This window comes from Theropithecus gelada, chromosome 10 (genome assembly GCF_003255815.1).
Source record: "Theropithecus gelada isolate Dixy chromosome 10, Tgel_1.0, whole genome shotgun sequence".
Taxonomy (NCBI): domain Eukaryota; kingdom Metazoa; phylum Chordata; class Mammalia; order Primates; family Cercopithecidae; genus Theropithecus; species Theropithecus gelada.
In genome coordinates, this window is record NC_037678.1 from 33,090,609 (window position 1) to 33,109,500 (window position 18,892).

At 58.8% G+C, this 18,892-nt stretch overlaps 2 protein-coding genes across 8 annotated transcripts in view; both read right to left on the reverse strand.

The window, feature by feature from the left end:
- The window catches only part of LZTR1 (leucine zipper like transcription regulator 1), an 18,621-nt gene extending 16,415 nt beyond the window's left edge, over window positions 1–2,206 (reverse strand). For all 3 annotated transcript variants that reach the window (XM_025398782.1, XM_025398781.1, XM_025398780.1), the window contains exons 1-2: window positions 1,440–2,206; window positions 919–981 (exon numbers count right to left, since the gene is read on the reverse strand). In XM_025398782.1, coding sequence (XP_025254567.1) covers window positions 919–981; window positions 1,440–1,639 — 263 coding nt within the window. In that variant the 5' untranslated portion in view covers window positions 1,640–2,206. The remainder of the gene's footprint in view (window positions 1–918; window positions 982–1,439) is intronic.
- A 442-nt stretch (window positions 2,207–2,648) lies between these two features.
- On the reverse strand, window positions 2,649–18,752 carry AIFM3 (apoptosis inducing factor, mitochondria associated 3). Of its 5 annotated transcripts, XM_025398801.1 has the most exons (22): window positions 18,653–18,688; window positions 17,301–17,340; window positions 15,840–16,010; window positions 10,443–10,656; window positions 10,093–10,202; window positions 9,788–9,897; window positions 9,664–9,708; window positions 9,352–9,448; window positions 9,157–9,269; window positions 8,209–8,295; window positions 7,681–7,772; window positions 7,449–7,579; window positions 7,222–7,337; window positions 7,046–7,117; window positions 6,896–6,959; window positions 6,217–6,293; window positions 5,988–6,105; window positions 4,642–4,740; window positions 4,305–4,380; window positions 3,883–3,987; window positions 3,239–3,259; window positions 2,649–3,015 (listed from the first exon to the last, which is right to left on the reverse strand). In XM_025398801.1, the coding sequence occupies exons 3-22, from the start codon at window positions 15,868–15,870 to the stop codon at window positions 2,976–2,978; spliced, it is 1,818 nt and encodes a 605-aa protein (XP_025254586.1). In that variant the 5' UTR covers window positions 15,871–16,010; window positions 17,301–17,340; window positions 18,653–18,688; the 3' UTR covers window positions 2,649–2,975. The 5 variants fall into 5 exon arrangements, with proteins under 5 accessions (XP_025254586.1, XP_025254585.1, XP_025254589.1 ...); XM_025398800.1 differs by lacking the exon at window positions 17,301–17,340 and having other exon boundaries at window positions 18,653–18,752; XM_025398804.1 differs by lacking the exons at window positions 3,239–3,259; window positions 17,301–17,340 and having other exon boundaries at window positions 18,653–18,752.
- Between the last annotated feature and the right edge of the window lie 140 nt (window positions 18,753–18,892).

Genomic DNA, 18,892 nt, shown 5'->3' on the forward strand with positions numbered 1-18,892 from the left:
AGCGAGACTCCGTCTCAAAAAAAAAAAAAAGCCGGGCGCGGTGGCTCACGCCTGTAATCCCAGCACTTTGGGAGGCCGAGGCGGGTGGATCACAAGGTCAGGAGATCGAGACCATGGTGAAACCCCGTCTCTACTAAAAATAGAAAAAATTAGCCGGGCGCAGCGGCGGGCGCCTGTAGTCCCAGCTACTCGGGAGGCTGAGGCAGGAGAATGGCGTGAACCCGGGAGGCGGAGCTTGCAGTGAGCCGAGATTGCGCCACTGCACTCCAGCCTGGGCAACAGAGCAAGACTCCGTCTCAAAAAAAAAAAAAAAAAAAAAAAAAAAAAAAAGAAGCCAGCTCTTCCAGGGCTTCATGCCAGGTCCTGGGGCTGAGAGGCAGGAATAGGACAACTGGTCATGCGCAAATACTCCACCCTCTGCATAAGGAAACCAGCCACAACTTAACTGGAGACAGTTTATGTGAAAGGAGGTGTGCCCACCAACAAAACATCATGTTGTTGCCTGAATGTTCGCAGCAATGTGGGAAAACCCTCACAAAAAGTGAAAAATGCATGAAATAAATAAAACTGTGTCCTCCATACCGGATGAGGCCCAGGGAAAGAAAAGTGCCTGGCAGGGCTGGCCGCAAGAGTGGTTGTGTTTCTTTCAAGGCTGCGTCTACTCAGAAGAGGGACAGTTCCACATACTGAGCAAGTGCCACCCACTGGAAGCTGTGCTGAGGATCATGAGTGCAGGATCTCATTTAATCCTCACCACGACCAGGGAGGTGAGTGCAAGGAATCTCACAGATGGGGAAACTGAAGCTTAGAGGCACTAGCTAACATCTGAAAGGACAGTAATGGAGCTGGGCAGGCCCAGTCCCTGACCACAGTACTTCTCCCTACCTGGTCCAAACACTGATGCTCAGACTCACTCACCCATTGTCTCCACCAAATACATAAATGGCATCTTTATAGGCCACCACTGTGTGCTTGCTGCGCCTGGAAAGAAAGGAGTGGAGGGCGGTAAGGACAGGACCCTCCTGGGGGGCACCTAAGGAATGGGACTAAGCAGGAGAGCTGCCACAGAAGTTAGATATCACCTCTCAACTGCTAGGATCGATCATCTTCTACGATAACACCAATCACCCTGCAAGTGAGGACCCCTGACACGGCTCCAGGACTTTCTGGACTCCTCACCCCACCTCAGAGCACCTGGGACCCCAGCTCAATATCCACAAACACAACTTAGTTCTAGTATTCTGTCCCAGGTCATCGGGCTCTGGGACTCTCTCGGAACCCTCTCTCCCCTGCCCTGAACAGCGTCCTGTACAGAACCATCCACCTCATTACCAGATCCTACCCCAGGACACCACGCACCGGCCTCGCCCCTGGACCCCGCCCTGGGACTCTCGCAGATCGCCCTTCCTGTCCTCCGGACCCCATGAAGCCCACCGTACCGGGCACCCACGAACTCGTCGCAGGGCGGGAGGCGCCGCCAGCGATGCACTGTTTCGAAGGGCCCGAAGTTGAGCGTCAGGTACTCGACACTGTCCGAGCAGCTGTGATCGAAGTCCACGCTCGGGGCTACCTTGGACCGCGCGCCGCCTGCCAAGGCCCCGGGCCCAATCTGGCCCCCGGTGCTGCCCGGTCCAGCCATCCCGGGTCCACGCCTGATCGGCCGCGCTGTCCGCAGAACTTGCGGCCACCGCCCCGGGCCGCCTGGAGGAACCACATTTCCCGGCGAGCCCTGCACTGACAGCTCGGCACTTCCGGGCAGCGCCGCGCTTGCGCCCTTCCGCTCTTCCCGACAAGCCTAGCGCTTGCCAAGACACCGCGGGCGAGTGCTGGATCCAGTTGGGGACGGCGCAGCAAGCGTGGGACTCTCTGGGGAGCGTTTCAGGCTATGTACTGGCGCCGGGTTGTCCCTTCCAGTGAATGCGGTGTCTCGTCCCTAACCCCGTCGCGACTGCTCTTCCCGGCGCCTCCCAGGCCCACGAAGCCCGAAGACCCGCGGCTGGCTCGCAGTTCCCAGCATGCCTTGTGTCTGCGCATGGCTCCGGCCTGGATCGTCTGCCGCTGCCGGGACTCCCCAAGGAGGGTTCCGGGCTCGCAGCGGCCTCTGCAGGCGCTCAACGCTCCCTTTCCCGCTAGCGCCCCCAGCCCTGACTCCCTGCATCTCCCCTCTCTCCTTGGTGTTCTTACTGACTGAGAGACAGCCCGGCGATGAGCCTCTGGATTCTCATTTCTACTTAGCAGGGCCTCAGCTGCGTCACCTCCGACACTGGGATTGAGAATGCTCCAGCTATGAAAAGCATGGGGTCTGTCTCAGGACACAACTACCACAACCCTAAGTGGGCAAATGCCCCAAAGTGTCAAGCATGAGCCACCTCTGAAGGAGCATTTACTATCTTAAGACCTTTGGGCTTGTCCCTTCTACCTGGAATACCCTTCCTTCGAAATTCAGAGCCAAAAGCAAAAAGCGTTCGCTGATCGCAGAGAGGGAGAGGGATGTGGGAGGGCGTGGGGCGCAGAATTAGTTGCTACCTCCTTTGGGAGTTCACAGGCCAAATTTCCTTGGTGTGGCACCTAGCATGCTGTGATTGTGCCTGTTACCCTGTGGTCTGGCCCTGTGCCTATCGGCCCAATTACACTGGGAGTCATACAGGTCTGCAAGTTTGTGCGTTTTAATTTTACGGCAATGTCTACATGTTGCAGGGTTCTTCAGGGGACCAGTCCCAATAGAGGGAGAAGAGGCAGGGCCTGTCCTGCCTCCAGTGCCAGCTGTCAGTGGCAGTAGAGGCCTTGAGGGTTGAGCATCTTCTGGATCCAGCAGAGGCCTCCCAGGAGGGGAGCCAGGTGGCTGAAGGCAAGCACTGGGAGGGCTCAGGTTCTGCCCTGGGGGATCCTGGGACTGGAGATTGGCACCTGCCCCCAAGGCTTGGCCTCTGCCCCTGGTGCCCCCCTTTGCCTGCCCAAGTCTACTGCATGTGAGCTCAGGATCCTTTCCCTGTAAGCCAAGACATGTCGCCAGTCCTGCAGGAATGAGGGGAGGAAGGATCAGGACAGAAGAAAACAGGCTCTCCACTCTGGGCACCCTGAACAGCCGGCCCTTGAGGACAGCAGGGGGTCTGTTCTGTGCCAGACCCTAGTGCCCAGCGGGGAGGTGTGCTTGGACAGATGGAGATAGACCATTGGGTGGAGGGTCTGGGCTGACATGGGAAAGGCTCAGAACAGTCAACATGAAGGACACACGTACTTGCTGTGCAGCACAAACAGCCTTCACGAAGGCAAGAGAGAAACAGAGAGAAGGCCAAGGAGAGAGCATGTCATTTATCATGTCCCCTTCTGGTCCTCCATTGTTTCCAGCCTGGAGCCTGCCCCTGTCTCATAGCCCCCCAGTGGCCTCCAGGCTGTCCTTAGTCCCTGGGAGCTTTCTGCCAGAGGGTGAATCTCATTGACACCACACCAGGATAAGGGAACTGGCTGGTGTTGAGTGAAACCTAGAACCACCCCCACCATCTCTGTGGAGGGCATACCCAAGGCATCAGTAGCTGCATTTCCCACAAGCTTCTGCCGGGCTCAGCACAACCATGTCCAGTTAGGTGTCCCATGCCTGGTGATTGCCCATGCATTGGGCCCTGACCCCTCCCCACAGCACTGGCCTTGCCTGGGGACACACATCCCTATTCCTTCCATCCACCATGAACACATAACCAGCCTGCTCCCAAACCATGATCCTTGCCCCACACCTCCCTGTAGTCCTGGAAGCCTCCGGTGATGCAAACCAAGAGTGAGGGGCAAGGCCCTGGAGGGTTGTGGGGGCGGCTGGCTGTCGTGGGCACCTTAGCCAGTCCTCCAGGGAACTACTCCCGCCCCCAGGCTTCCCACACCCACACTCACTCCACCTCCCGCTTCCGGATGGCACGGCCTGAGGCCAGAACCTCAGCGACCTTGGACACAATGGGATCGTAGTTCATGCTGGCCACGGCGATCACCTCGTCGCCTCTGCAGGGAGAGGATGGCCAAGCCTGAGGACTGCCAGGCAGCAGCCCCTTTTTGAAGATCCTGATGCACTGCTGTCATTCTGGGGCCCAGGGAAGGACCTACCCCAGGGGAACAGGAATGTCCTGAGCACCCAGCCCTCCCTGCTTTGCACGTCGGGGCTTGACCGTGCACAAGCTTCAGGCTTTCCTAAGGAAGCTCCAGCACTCCTCAGCGGGGCTCAGGGCTGGGCTCTTGTTCTGGGATTTTGCCTGGGATGAATCCCCCTTCCCGACTGAGCTCCCGCTGCTTCGCGCCAAGCTGCACCCCGGTGCTCTCACTTAGTGTAAAAAGCCACAAACTTCAGCTCCTCCAGATCCCCCTGGATGATGACGTCGTCGAAGCCTTCTCCGTAGCCTGTGGGCCGGGCAGGTGGGTGGCACCCACGTGAGCCGGAGAAGGGAACGAGACTCACAGGATCCCCTCCTAACCCCGCCCAGGCCCTGCTCCATACGTCCTTTTAGGTAGTTCCTAGCCTCGCCGCCAGCGAGTTCTTACCGGCCTCTTCCTAGTGCAGTCACAGCCCTGCCCGTAGGCTCTCCGCCCCGCCCCGCCCCACACCCAAGCCCCGCCCCTAAACGCCCTTGGCCCCGCCCCCATTCGAGGCCCCGGGGTTACCCGCGTAGCGCAGGCTCTTGCCAAACATGGCGGTCCAGAGGTAGGGCACGGTGTTCATCTCCGCTTCCTGCGCCAACATGTTCTGGGCTGCCACGCGCCCTGCAGGACCCAGGGCCGTGAGAACCCTGACTTTCGCCCTTACCACTCCCACACTGCCTGCTCCTGATGCCGTTGGGACCCCTGACACGTGTGGCTACTCCTCCTGGTCTCCCCAGAGGTCAAGAGACATCATTGTTCATACCACTGCTCACTTGCACCTGCAGCTGACTGTTGCAGGGGAACACCTGACTCCAAGCTCGCCACTTGATTGCTTCCTGAGAGAATCTGAATACAGTGCCCTGCCTCTGGAAGGTCTGCTTCTTGGGGTTGGGCTGTGCACACAGACACCTAATCAGACATATCAGGTCTGAAGAGGGAGGAAAATGGGCCACAAGTACTCAGGGAAGCACAGATGACAGCCACACACAGGGCTCCGAAGAGACCAGTGTGGATGGCTCCCCAGTTCCTATGAGGCCCCAGTAGACCTCTGTAGTTGGATGTACTTCAAAGTCCCCTAAACTCTCCCAGTTAAATCCTAATTATACTTGGCGGATCAGTAGCCTTGGTTACTTACAACCTAGCAACAACTTTAGACTTTGGACTTGAATAGAAATTGGTACCAGGAGTGGGGTCTCAAGCAGCAGACCCTCAGGTGTAAAGGCAGAGGGAAGGGGAAATGGGTGCAGAGAGGTCCCTTGTCCCAGGCTGGGGGTCTGGCAGTCCTCTCTCTGAGGCAGTGAGGCAACTAATGTGATGGCACCTGCAGCTTAGGGGCCCAGACCAGATGTGCACAGTGGATGAGGCTTGGGGGACTTGGTGGCCAGCAAACAGCAGGAGGGGAAAGCTATTCCTCAGAAAGCACAGTGCCTCCACTGAGCCCAGGTCTCTGGGCTTAGATGGCACCTCGGGGACCTGCATGAGGCTGAACTGAGTTCACAGAGATACTTGAGTGGCCCAAGGGAAACAGAGGCACAAAGTAGGAAGGTGATCCACTAAATCCCTCCCTCCCTCCCCAGGGTAACTGCACAGGTTGGTCAGGAATTCTGCAGAATATAGGTCCTTGAGGACAAAAAAGGGAGAGACTACCAGAAGGAAAACTGAGATTGAGGAGCTGTGGCTGGCTCAATGGGGTGTTGCTCTCTGTGTTGGCTGGATCGCCAGGATGAGGCTGGCCAGAGAATCCACATCAGAGCTTTGATGCCTAACAGTGTCCGAGACCCAAGGTCAGCAACTGAGGCATGGGCATGGGGACACTGAGACCCTGGGACTCCCTCACACCCCTCCATGTGCCTCGGGACTGGCCATACCCTGAGCATGAGCCATCTGCCAATGTGGAATGTTCACTTTCCGGTTGTTCCTCCAGGCAAGGGGGAAGGTGACGGCGTCACCAGCTGCGAACACGCCTGGGACATTGGTCTGCATCATCTGTAGAGAGAGGGCCCAGGACTCCATGGGTGCGACAGGGGCCCTGACCTGAACCTCCTGCCACTCCCAGCCCAGCACCGGGCCCTCCCCACCCAGTGCCATCTACCCCACCTTGTTGACAGGGATGAAGCCTCGGGAATCCAGACCGATGCCGCTCTGCCTCAGGAAGCCTGTGGCGGCCACTGCACCTGACAGGACAGAGGCCTGTGTTCACTCCCCTGTCCCTCCCTTCTGCACAGTCACTCTCCACACCCCACACCCTGCGTTTGATGTGACATCCCCAGACTGATCCTCCAGGGGCTGCCACCTGAGGCCTTCATGCACCCTGGCCCCCACTAACCGGGCTCCCACAGATCCAGTGCCTCCTGCAAGACCTAAGGGATCACCTTCTCCAAGAAGTGCTCCATGAGGCCCTTAAGTGGAGGGACGGCATGCCACACGTCCTCAGCCCTGCAGGCACTACCACCTCCCATCTTGGCCCCTACCCAAATTAGCACCTCAGCTGGAGCAAGAGCCAGTTCAGGGCTTGTCTATGTCAACTCTCGCAAGGCATGGAGATGAGTGTTACTGGGCAGTGGGCACTGGGAGCATCTTCTGTGCCAGGCCTGGGCTGAGCCCGGTACACACCTTCCTCAACAGCTCCGTAAAGTAGGGGCGGTTGGGGGTCCCTGTTTGACAGATGTGGTGGAAACTGAGGCTCTGGGAGGGGAAGGGACTAGCCCAAGGTCACATGTGAGCGTGTGCAGACGGCTGTGCTGGTTTGCGCCTGCCTGCCCACACACCAACTCACCAATGCCCACCACGCAGACGTCAGCCCGCACGACCTTGCTGCTCTTCAGCACAACCTCCTTCAGCTGTGGGGAGTGGGTGGGTGAACAGGTGGGCCCAACTCCTGGGCTCAGGGGACAGAGGACAAAAAGGAGAAGGGAGAAGGGCCCACCTTTCCCTCCTGGCCCCGCAGCTCTGACACCTCAGTCTGCATGTAGAACTTCACCCGGTTGTTCTCAAACATCTGTCAGGACAAGTGGGCAGGTGGGCAGTGGATGAGAGTCCAGCCAGGGGCCAGGCTGGGCCCCATGGCTCCAAGGCGCTGGGTGCGTGCTGGAGTGGGCTCACCTTCATGAGGGCACGACCCACGCGCTCCCCCAAGAACCTCCTGAAGGGCGTCTCCTCCAGCTCCACCACAGACACGGAGTGGGCCTTCTCCGTCAGGTAAGCGGCCACCTCCATCCCTGGTCGTGGGCAGGGGTGGCAGGCTGGCACCTGCACCTTCCTCGACCAGAACTTCCCTGGGACTGGCCATGACGACCTGATCACCATCCCCACCGCCCACTACCTCTCACCCAGGAAGCCGGCTCCCACGATGACCACATTGCGGCCTCGGGCCAGCCTCACCACGCGATTGGCATCCTCTGGCGTCCGGATGGTGAACACGTTCTCCATTTCTTTGCCTTTGCAGCTCAGAGTCCTGGGGCTGAGACATGGCAGTGTCAGTGAGGGCCTCCTGGCAGCCCCAGTCCCGTCCAGGCCAGTGTCCTGCCCGGTGTCCCATAGGTAAAAAGGAGACCGTCCCACCTGCTCCCTGGCGCCAGCAGCAGCTTGCTGTACTCCAGCTTGAAGCCATCCTTGAACACGACCTTCTTGTTTCTCACATCCACTGTGACCACCTGCAACCCCGGCCAGGCAGAGCATGAGTTTGAGCATGGGGCTGGGCCTCGCCGCCCACTCCTGTGTCCTGCAGTACACCCACAGCCCAGCCACAGCCTCTGAGAAGCTCCCATTAGAACAGATCCTGCCACTTGGACTTTGTTCTTTAAGCTTCAGACATCACCTTCCCCTCAAACCTCTCCTTACCCTCCCAAGTCCCACCAGTCTCTCCTATCCAGCCCTGATTGTTCATCTCCGCACACCCTGGGGCTCTGTGTGTGCCCATGACCTGTCGGGAAAAAGCTCCTTGCCGTCTCCCAAGCCTGGAGCACCTCCCAGGTGCCTGGGCAGTGGGGCCAGGAAGGTAGAGCACCAAGACCCCACCCCCGGGGCCCACACAACCTCATGTTCCCACCCTCCCTCCTCAGGGCCTGTTTCCCACCCTTGACCCTGTACCTGAGCCTCGGTGAGCACCTCGATGCCATAGGCTCGGAAAAACTCCTTGGGCCTCAGGGCCAGCTGCTCAGGCTGTGTGTCCAGGGACTGCAGGGGTGAGCCAGCTTGAAAGGAGCCAGTTTACAGTAGAAGACACTGGGGCTCAGGGAAGGTAGGGCCAGCCCCAGTGACATAGGGCCTGCAGGACAGAACTCAGCAAACCCAGATCTGGCCGGGCGCAGTGACTCATGCCTGTAATCTCAACACTTTGGGAGGCTGAGACCGGAGGATCGCTTGAACCCAGGAGTTCAAGACCAGCCTGGGCAACATGACAAAACCACGTTTCTACAAAAAATTATTAGCCAGGCGTGGTGGTGCACGCCTGTAGTCTTAGCTACCGGGAGGCTGAGGTGGGAGGATTGTTTGAGCCTGGGAGGTAGAGGTCAACGCTGCAGTGAGCCATGAGACAGGCACTGTGCTCCAGCGTGAGTGACAAAGCAAGACCCTGTCTCAAAAAAAGAAAAACCAGGTGCGGTGGCTCACACCTGTAATCCTAGCACCTTGGGAAGCTGAGGTGGGTGGATGGGCTGAGCTCAGGAGTTCAAGACTGGTCTGGGCAACATGGTGAAACCCCATCTCTACTAAAAATACAAAAAATTAGCCAGGCGTGGTGGTGGTACACACCTTTAATCCCAGCTACTCAGAAGGCTGAAGCACGAGAATCACTTGAACCCAGGAGATGGAAGTTGCAGTGAGCCGAGAACGCACCACTGCACTCCAGCCTGGGTGACAGAATGAGACACTGTCTCAAAACAACAAGGAATCTAGACCTTTTGGGGGTACCACGGACAGGCCTGGCATAAGCAGAGAGGGCAGCCGGCCAGACCTCCACGGGGTGACAAGCAAGGCTTGAAGTGGGCTTAACTAGGACTCAGAGGGATAGGGTCCCACTTGCCCCACCCCCGCTACCTTGCTGAGCTTGGGACGGTCATAGGGAAGGTGCCGGTCTAGCGTGCACAGAACGATCCGGTCGGAAAAGCCCTCCTGCCGCAGTGTCTCTGCACACACCAGGCCAGCTGCACCTGAGGGGAGGGGCCCGTGGGCCGGGGACCACTTCTCACCAATCCCATCTCCCACCCTGCCCCTCATGACCCCACTACCAACCTGCGCCCACAATGAGCACATTGGTGCTACTGCTGTACCCAGCACTTGGGGAGATACACTTGGCCATCACCTTGGTCCTTCGCTGCAGCTGTAGGGCCTGTGGGTGCCAGGAGGGTGGAGGGTCATTGCCATCATCCTGGCAGGCAGGTCCTGCCACTCCAGCCCAGCTTCATCCCTACCGCAACCCCTCACTCTGCTCAAGTGACATGTGCCAAGCTCCTCTCACCGCAGGGCCTTTGCACATGCCATTCTCTGGGCCAAGATGCCCTCCCGGCTCCTCCCTCCTGCCTGAGCCCCGAGCTACCCCCTCACCTGCTTGCTGGCCCGGACGTACACCTTCTCCTTCTCAATCTTCACCTGCAAGGGCTGCATTCCTCAGGACCAGCCCCAAACCCCACACCCCCAGGTTCTCACCCCACCACACTCCTGGCCCCACCTGGAACTTGTGCAGACTATCCAGGCCGGGGAAGTCCTCCAGGTCCCCAGTGCTGATGTTGAAGCAGGCACCGTGCCAGGGGCAGCGCACCCGACCACGGGACAGAACGCCTGGGAAGGGGAGGTGCTAGGCTGGGGCCACCAGCAGGGCTTGCTTCCCAAGGATCTCAGTGCCCTGGCAACTGCGGGCCCCTCCCCAAAGCTCGGGAGACTTCACTAATAGATGAAGATCCTGGGGTCTGGGGAGGAGCCAAGCTGGCATGGGGCCTGGAAGGTCCCCCTCACACCTCCCACCTGACAGCTCACCTTTCACCAGGGGTGCGCCGTAGTGCGGACACTTATGGCCCAGGGCGTGGAACTCCCCATTGTCCTTCACCAGCAACACCTTCCCCCAGCCCAGCTCCACTTCCCGCATCCTGGGGAACCGCAGCACTCAGAGGTCAGGCCAGACACCAAGCACAACCTCCTGGCAGCTCCTCCCAGTGTCCAGCCTTCTGGGGAGCAGGCCCAGACCGGTAGAAGCCACAAAGGCAGTGACCAGGGCAGCAGCTGGTCATAGCCCCTTCAGGCCAACCCCGACCCCCGGCTACGGCCTGTACCTCACCCTCCCACCTTGGGACCCCTGATCCCCCCTCCCAGGCAGGCCCAGAACCCACTGGCCATTCTCGAGATCCTTGACGTGGCAGACAGCAGCCTCCACACAATCCTGAGGGCTGGGGTAGGGGTGAGGGGTGGGCAGACGCTCCTCCGTGTGGAAGTGGCGGGCCGTGCCGTTGCCCTGGTAGGCCCGGGGGCTGCCCTTCCCACTGGCCGACAGCTCCTCCTTGCCTCGTTCCTTCTCAGGCAGCACCACCTCGATCTTGAGCTCCACTGTGGGCAAGTCAGCGCCTTCAGCCCTCTACCTCAGCCCACTTCCTCCCCCATCCATCAAGCTGGGTGCAGAGGCCAGCTCCTTGGGGTGCCGGGAGGCTCCGCCCTGCCTGGTAACCTCCTCAGAATGCCCTCTGCACCACCAGCAAAGAGCCTTAAACCTGGCACGAAGCAGAGGAGGGGCATATATGGGTAGGGGTACACCCGGGTCTGCTTGAATTCATTTCTGCATGTCTCTTTTTTCTTTTTTCTTCCTTCCTTTTTTTTTTTTTTGAGACAGGGTCTCACTCTGTCGCCCAGGCCGTAGTGCAGTCATGCAAACTCGGTTCACTGCAGCCTCTGCCTCCTGGGTTCAAGCAATACTCCCATCTCAGCCTCCCCAGTAGCTGGGATTATATGTGCACACCACCATGCCAGGCTAATTTTTGTATTTTTTGGTAGAGACAGGGTTTTGCCATGTTGGCCAGGCTGGTCTCAAACTCCTGACCTCAAGTGATCTGCCCACCTCAGCCTCCCAAAGTGCTGGGATTACAGGCGTGAGCCACTGTGCCCCACCTCCTTTTTCAATGACAGTATTAGTGAGGGGGGCACAGAGCTGAGTTCCTTCAACCTTGCAACTCTTCTGGCTGCAGAAACCTCTGTGGCAGAAAGAACCCTGAGGCCCTCAAGTCCTGCATCTTCCGACGGACAATGACGATGTCCCTGACAGCTCAGGGACACATTTAGGGTACAACTCAAGTGCACACAGGAATTCAAAAGTGGTAGCAGCTCAGGTCCCAGCCAGTGAATCTGGGTGACAGGAAGTCAAGGGTTCATTGTTCTAGTCTTACAACTTTCCCGTATATTTGAATTGTTTTCAAAAATTAAAAAAAACTGGGAGGCTGAGGCAGGAGAATGGCGTAAACCCGGGAGGCGGAGCTTGCAGTGAGCTGAGATGTGGCCACTGCACTCCAGCCTGGGCGACAGAGCGAGACTCCGTCTCAAAAAATAAAAATAAAAATAAAAATAAATGTACACAGCATAATTCACAGCATAATTTCAGCTTCTTTTTTTTTTTTTGAGTTGGAGTTTCCCTCTTGTTGCCCAGGCTGGAGTGCAATGGCGCGATCTCGGCTCACCGCAACCTCTGCCTCCCGGGTTCAAGCCAGCGGCTGGGATTACAGGCACGTGCCACCACGCCTGACTAATTTTTGTATTTTTAGTAGAGACGGGGCTCCATGTTGGTCAGGCTGGTCTTGAACTCCTGGCCTCAGGTGATCCACCGGCCTCAGCCTCCCAAAATGCTGGGATTACAGGCGTGGGCCACCACACCCGGCCCAATTTCAACTTCTTAAAATAGCTTTTCTCACCAATTTGAGAATCCTTCACTGACCAGGTGCTGGGTTTTCAGTGTCCTTGTGTGCCCTGGGGGTGAACCCGAGCATGGGAAGGCATGTGGACAGCACAGCCCCCCGACAGCCTCCGTACAGAGGCCACTTCCCCAGCGTGTCAACGGGGCCAGCTCTAGCGGGGAGTGAGCCAGATTGCCATTTTCTTCTTTATACTCTTCCACATTTTCCAAATTCCCTGTGATGTGCCGGGGATATTTTTCTAATTAGAAGGGAACAATAAACAGAATTTTTAGCAGCAATAATCCAGCCTCCCAGGCTGCTGCAGCCGGGAGGAAGCTGAGCGATGGACACTCAGCCCCTGGCACAGCATGGGCCCAATGCTGGAGCAGAGGTACCTACCTCTCTCACTTCCCAAGGCACCAGCGCCTCTGGGTTTTACCTCTCATCCCCTCCACCTCAGACCTGACACTCCAGAAACCAAGAACCCAGAGAGGCTGCCGAGATGCACCTCCAGGCCTTCGTCTGAGCTGTCCGCTGGGCTGGGGCTGCCCTCTGCCATCCTTCCTATCTACCCAGACAAGGTTCAGGAGTTGCCTCTCCTGGCTGCCCAGCCCCTGCATATCCGTCATCTCATGCTCTGCTAAATCCTCCACCCTAGCCAGGCCCAAGTCCCAGCCCTACAGCTCAGGCCCAGGCATAGCAGGGGACAGGGGCAAAGGTCAGTTCCTTGACCCCAGCCCAGCAGGGAGGGTGCAGAGCACAGAGCCACACTGAGGCCGTCCTATCAGGTTGGGGGTTATGGGTGGGGCTTTCATTCCATTTTCTATACTTTATGTAATGGTGTTATAATGTTTTTGGAAGACTTAAAAAGAGAAATACTTTGGACTTAGCTGACACCAGCTCTGGAAGCTGTGGGAGCTCACAAATAGCCTGGCAGGGGGGCCAGATAACGCCAAGCCAGGCTGCTCTCATCCTCCACCTCCTCCCAGAAGTCTCCAAGCCCGCTCACTGATGCGGTCTAACGAAAGCCATTAAGTCAGGGGCCCTTTGGAAAGGTGGAGGGGAGGGGCGTCTCTGCTCACCCACAAAACCAGATCAGCCCCAGATCGGTGACTTCTGGCTGCCCATAAGACCCGCCTTAGCCCCTTTGGGCCTTAAGATGCCTTTATTACAAAATGGAGAGAAGGCCAGGTGCGGTGGCTCATGCCTGTAATCCCAACACTTTGGGAGGCCAAGGCAGGAGGATCGCTTGAGTCCAGGGGTTCAAGACCAGCCTGGGCAACAGGGTGAGACACGGTCTGTACAAAAAATTTAAAAATTTGCCTGTTGGCCAGGAATGATGGCTCATGCCTGTAATCCCAGCAATTTGAGAGGCCGAGGCGGGCGGATCACTTGAGGTCAGGAGTTCGAGACCAGCCTGGCCAACATGGCAAAACCCAGCCTTTACTAAAAATATAAAAATTAGCCAGGCATGGTGGCATGCACTTATAATCCCAGCTACTTGAGAGCCTGAGGCAAGAGAATCGCTTGAACCTGGAAGGTGGATGTTGCAGTGAGCCGAGATCGTGCCATTGCACTCCAGCTTGGGCAAGGGAGTGAGATTCTCTTTCTCAAATAATAATAATAATAATAATAATAATAATAATAATAATAATAAATAAATAAATAAATAAATAAAAATAAAATTGCCAGTCGTAGTGGTGCAGGCCTGTAGCCCCTGCTACTCAGGAGGCTAAGGTGGGAAGATCACTTGAGCCCAGGAGTTCTAGGCTGCTGCAAGCTATGATTATGCGACTTTACTCCAACCTGGGCAACAGAATGAGAGCCCATCTCAAAAAACGAAAATAAAACAGAGAGAACAGCAAATGCCTACCTCGTTGGTGATAGTGGATGCTGAAGGAAATAATGTATGTAACCCAGAGTAGAAGCTCAATAGATGGAGTTGGGCAGCAGTGTTTTACCAGTTAGCTCTGAGCCTCCTAGCAGCCATGGTGAGGATGGAAAGCCTTTAGGTAGCAGTTGTGGCCTAATAAAAGGCGGGTGAACAGACGCTAAGAGAGCTGCACCTCCTCCTAGCTCTGAGCTAGGTGAGGGACTGGCCTGATATCTTCTTATCAAGAACTCAGACGGGACACGCAGGAGCACAGAGGGAACCCAGGAAGCAGGTGCTGATCCACATGGAGCCACAGAATCGAGTGGTGCAAGATAGTGAGTGATTTGCACAGAGGTCTTCTGCTTGCTGTAGTCTCTTTGTGGCCCCTTAAGACCCCAGCAGAACCCTCATGCCCCAAACGCTGTAACTCCCATATCTGGAAATTCCCTGAGCCTCATGCCTGACCTGCCCAGCATGGGCACCTGGCGCCTGAGCCTCCGGCTACGGGCCCACAGGGGAGGCCTGGCAGCACAGAGCCCAGCTCAGAGAAGGGATAACAAATAATATTCCACAAGTGTTTCTTGTGTGTCAGGCCCCCATGCTAGGCACAACAGCCCCACTTTACAATGAGGATGCAGAGGCTCAGATGCTGAAGGCCTCACAGCCGGGAAAGGGCAGGGCTGGATTTGCCTAAATTCTTAGCACTGCCTTTGGTGAGAGTGGCCACCCCCCACACTGGGCCACGGGTCCCAGGCAGGCCAGCCCTTTGGGGTCCTTTAAAAGAACCTGCAGGTGGCATCTTCTGCCAGGGCCTCCTGCCAGCCCAGCAGTGCCACAGACGCCTGGTATGAGGCCAGCTGGCATCATCCCACCCACTTCTAGGGGGAGACAATGGACATCATCTGCCCAAGGCACATTTTGAGGCAGGGAGGGATCCAGCCCAGGCCTGGGTGTCCACAGCACAGGAGTTGGGGGAGGAAGAGTGGCTCCCTGGAGCAGAGGCAGGTGGGTCCCTCTGTCTGGTGAGTCACTACAGTTCTCCTCTCTCCCCTAAGTTCCCCCTTAGACCCAGGAAAGGGAGAAAAGGCTCACAAGTTCCAAGGTAACGGAGCCGATGGGTATCAGGTAAGGGGAGCTGGGGTGAGCTGACTGGGGCAGGGTGGCCTGGCGGGGTGAGTGGAGCACTGGCTGGGCTCTTGAGGTCTCTCTAAGCCTAATTTTCTCCATCTGTGACAGAGCTGCACACTCCTGCCTCCCTGGGTGTTGTGAGGAGAGAAGAGGGAAAGTGGGGGGCCAGAGGGAGAGCTCTGCAGACATGAGTCTTTAGTGGAGAAAAGACCCAGGCCTCTCCCAGCACCCCAGGACACTATCACTTCTGGCCAGAGTAGCTCAGGCTAGGTTGGGTGGTGATTTCCTGTATAAATGGGGAAGTGTGCCCAGAAAGGCCAAGAAGGCAGCCCGAGACCACACAGGGGATCAGAGGAGGCGAAGAGAGCCAGGATCTGCTCACTACACCCTCACAGCAACTCTAAGAGGTCAGGGTGGCCAGGCCCTCTCTTTTGCAGAGAGAAAAACAGAGACTCAGAGGGGTAACTTGCATGCCCTAGGTCATAGAGTGGCTGAGGTTGTCTCCAGTCCCCCCACTTCCCTGGCCCTGGGGGCATAGCCCCTTCCCCAACCCTGCAACAGGAGGAACCTGCCTTTCCTTTTCCAAGAAGGGTCCTGCTGTTATTCCCACCACCAACACTCAAAGCCCCAAAGAAAAAGGGGCACCCACTGGAGCAGGGGCCAGCTGGGGAACTGCTCCAGGCCCCCTACCCCCTCCTGGCCGCAGCGTATTAACATTCCGAGCAGGCTCCTGCCTAGCCTGACCTACTTCGGAGGCTTGCCGAGTGCAGAGGGGGAGGGCGGGGGGGAAGAGGGGGGAGGAAGAGGTGGGGAGGGAGGAGGAAGGATGGAGGCAAGAAGACAGGAGGTACCTGGTTTGGGCTTGGAGAAACAGCCACCCATGGTGAGTGGCCTGAAGATGGCCAGCAGGCAGGAGCACAGATGGGGAGCTGTCGGAGGCCTAGGGCGCCCCCCATGGGGCTGGACCCCCTGAAGGCCTTAGAGATGCTGGAGATGCCATCCTGCTGGTGCTGCTCTAGGACCTGCAGGGAGACTGGGGCCGTCATGACCGGGGCGTGTGGGCAGAGGTAGAGACACAGAGAGAGAGAGAGAGAGAGAGAGAGAAAGAGAGAGAGAGAGAGACGGTGGGAGCTTCAGAGAGTCTTACATTTGAGTTGGGAACCATGGCGTGTAGGTGAGCCTGATCCCAGAGCATGGGGCCCTGGAGGACACCTCCCCTTTGAAGCCCTCCAAGCTCAGCTCTCTCACTCCTCCAGTGGAGTTCCTCACCCCAACCTCAGCCACCCTTGGTCCAGCCCCGCAGCTGCCTTGCCCAAGAAATCCTCCCTGATTTCTGCCTCCTCATGCCCCCTTCCCCTCTCCAAATCCCACAGCCTGAGAGTTCTTGGACCCTCCATTGTACCGGGAGACCACCATGCCTAAGAGTAAAGAGTGGGTCACCTTGGGCAAGCCAAAGCCCTCCTCATCCTTGGTCTTCTCCCTCCTACAATGCGGGTGTCATCAGGCTCCCCCTAGCCCAGCCCCACCCTGGCTAGTACTCTGGACACCCACCTCCTCTCAGGGCAGCCACTGCTCCGTGTTCCAGGCCCAGCAGTGGACTGAGGCTGCCGGGCCTTGGAAGGCCGGGCAGGGAGGGCAGGGGTCCAGGAGGCGGCCCAGCCTCCACCCTCCTCCCAGCTCAAGCTGTGGCCAGGAGGGGCTGGGGGGTGGTGTGGGGCTGGGCCAGTCCACTGGTCCCCAGGGAAACCCAGCTCTTTGGTGAACAGAAGTGGGCGGCCAGCCCGGCCCTGATGGGGTTAGGGGAAAGAGAAGCTGGGCACACAGCCCTGCCATGACTGTGCCCAGCAGCCATAAGCTCCCCCTACCCCCGACTCCAGCCCTTCGCAAATGCCCACTAGGCCTGTGGTGCTGGGGTCTTGCCCAACAGCAGATGGGGAAAGCAAGGGGCCAAGGTCTCATCAAGGTCAAGCAGCAGGGGTATCCCTGTGGCCTCCTACCCCACCCTCCCACCTTCATCAGTTTTAAGATGGGCAGGGGCCCAGAAAGCCCCCATATCACCCTAAGGCCCTGCAAGGTGCCCTGGGGGAGGGACACCTGCACAGCAGAGAGATCACTGTAGCCCAGGTGCCTTCCAGGCTACAGGGTGGGCCTTCCGGAAGATGCAGCCTACAGGTAGGACTTTGGAAGGCCCAGGGCACAGGCATAGCTGCCTTGTTTACAAATGACCTCCCCACAGTCCATCCCACTGTCATCCTCCGGTTTCCTCTGGAACTTCTTCCTGAAGTCTCACTTGAGGTGGGGTTAAGGCCCACCTGGTCTGGCCCAGATCCCAGAAGGGCTGTGGGTGGGTGCCTGAGAGCGAGGGGTGCAAACAAAAGCCCAGGTTGGAGAAAGACCACTGGTGCCTGGCCCCTGCGCCTGTCGGCCCTCAAGGTGCCCATTACAGGGGAGGAGCCGGTGACTCCCACAGCCACTGGGGTGTGCCTTGGCTCTTTCCCCCACTTGTCACCAAGGAAGGTCTGTAAAACTCAACAGCCACCTGCCCCACCTGCCCCCTCCCTGGGCACTAGGCAGCCCCTCCCCAGGTCCTGGCTTCAGCCCTGGCTCAGCCCTGCCCACTTCCTTCCTGGCTGACCTCAGGCCTCACCTGCTAGGCCACAGATCCCAGAAAAGGTCAGACCTGGTCTTGCCACTGGGGACCTGCCCAGGCTGTGCTGTCCCTTCCGGAGTACCCAGGGCCCTGAATCCCCCAGGGCCTGGGCCAGGAAGAAGACTGGGTGGGGCCCCTGTGCCTTCGGCCTACTGTGTGCTAGATCGGCTTGGAGGCCAGTCACCCCACTCAAAGGCAAAGGTCCTTGCTAGGGGCAGGGCAGTAGGGGCCCCCCAGGTTTGTGCAGAATGCCAGAGTGCTGTTCCTTGCCCATGAGCTGCCCACTGCAGAAAAGTTCTAGCAGAGTCCAGTGCTAACTGGACTCTGCAGGAGTCTGTCTGTCCCAGGGACCCCAGGACCTGTGAAGCGGGACTGGATTACCCCCATCTCACTGAGCGGCCACTGCTCCACCTGACCCTCCCAGGGTTCCTGGCGCCCGCCCCGTGTGCAGGCTGGGCAGGGTCCTCTCCCCACTCCTCCACCTCTTGCCCACCCGCCCCCACTGCCTCATCCCAAGGGCTCCTGCCCAGATCGGGCTCCCAGTGGCTTCCAGGCGTTCTAGGGGTGGCATCTGATTCCAGTCCTGCCTTGGAGTGTGGGGGCTCCGCGCTCTCCCCTCCCCCACGGAGCTCAGGCGCAAGCCTCTGTCCACTCTCCTCGCCTCTGCACGTGCAGTTCCCTCGCTCTGGGAAGCCGGTGGCCGGTGCCAGCAGCCTCGCCGGCTCGGTCCTGGTGCTCCGCCAGACCTTGCAGCCCGGGAAGGGGGACTGGCACACAGTGGGAAGCCGCGGCGAGCAGGGAAGGGGCGGTTGTGGGACGAGAGAAGGACGAGGTGTGCTCCGGCCCCCGGGCAGTGCCTGTGGCCACGCTTGCCGACCCCCAACCCCTAACGTGCCGGGCCCGGGTCCGAGACCTGCGAGCACAAGCGCTGGCCCCCGGCGCCGGGGCGAAGAGGCAGGGCGGCGGGCGGGGACCGGGGTTCCGGGGACCGGGGTCCCCGGGGCGGGCGCTCACCTGGGCTCGGCGCGGGCCTGGACTCGGGAACCGCTTGGGGCCGCGGGCGCGGGGGGGCGGGGAGGCGCGGGCGGGGCGGGGCTGGCGCTGCGGCTGCACTGCGGCCGGGGAGCCCGCGGCGCCCAGCACCGCCCCGCCGGGCCGGAGCAGGTGGTGGGCGGCGGGGGGACATGGGGCAGGCCGAGGCCCTCGGCGTCCGGACCGGAGTCGCGGAGCGTGGGGAGGCAGCCGGGGGCCGCT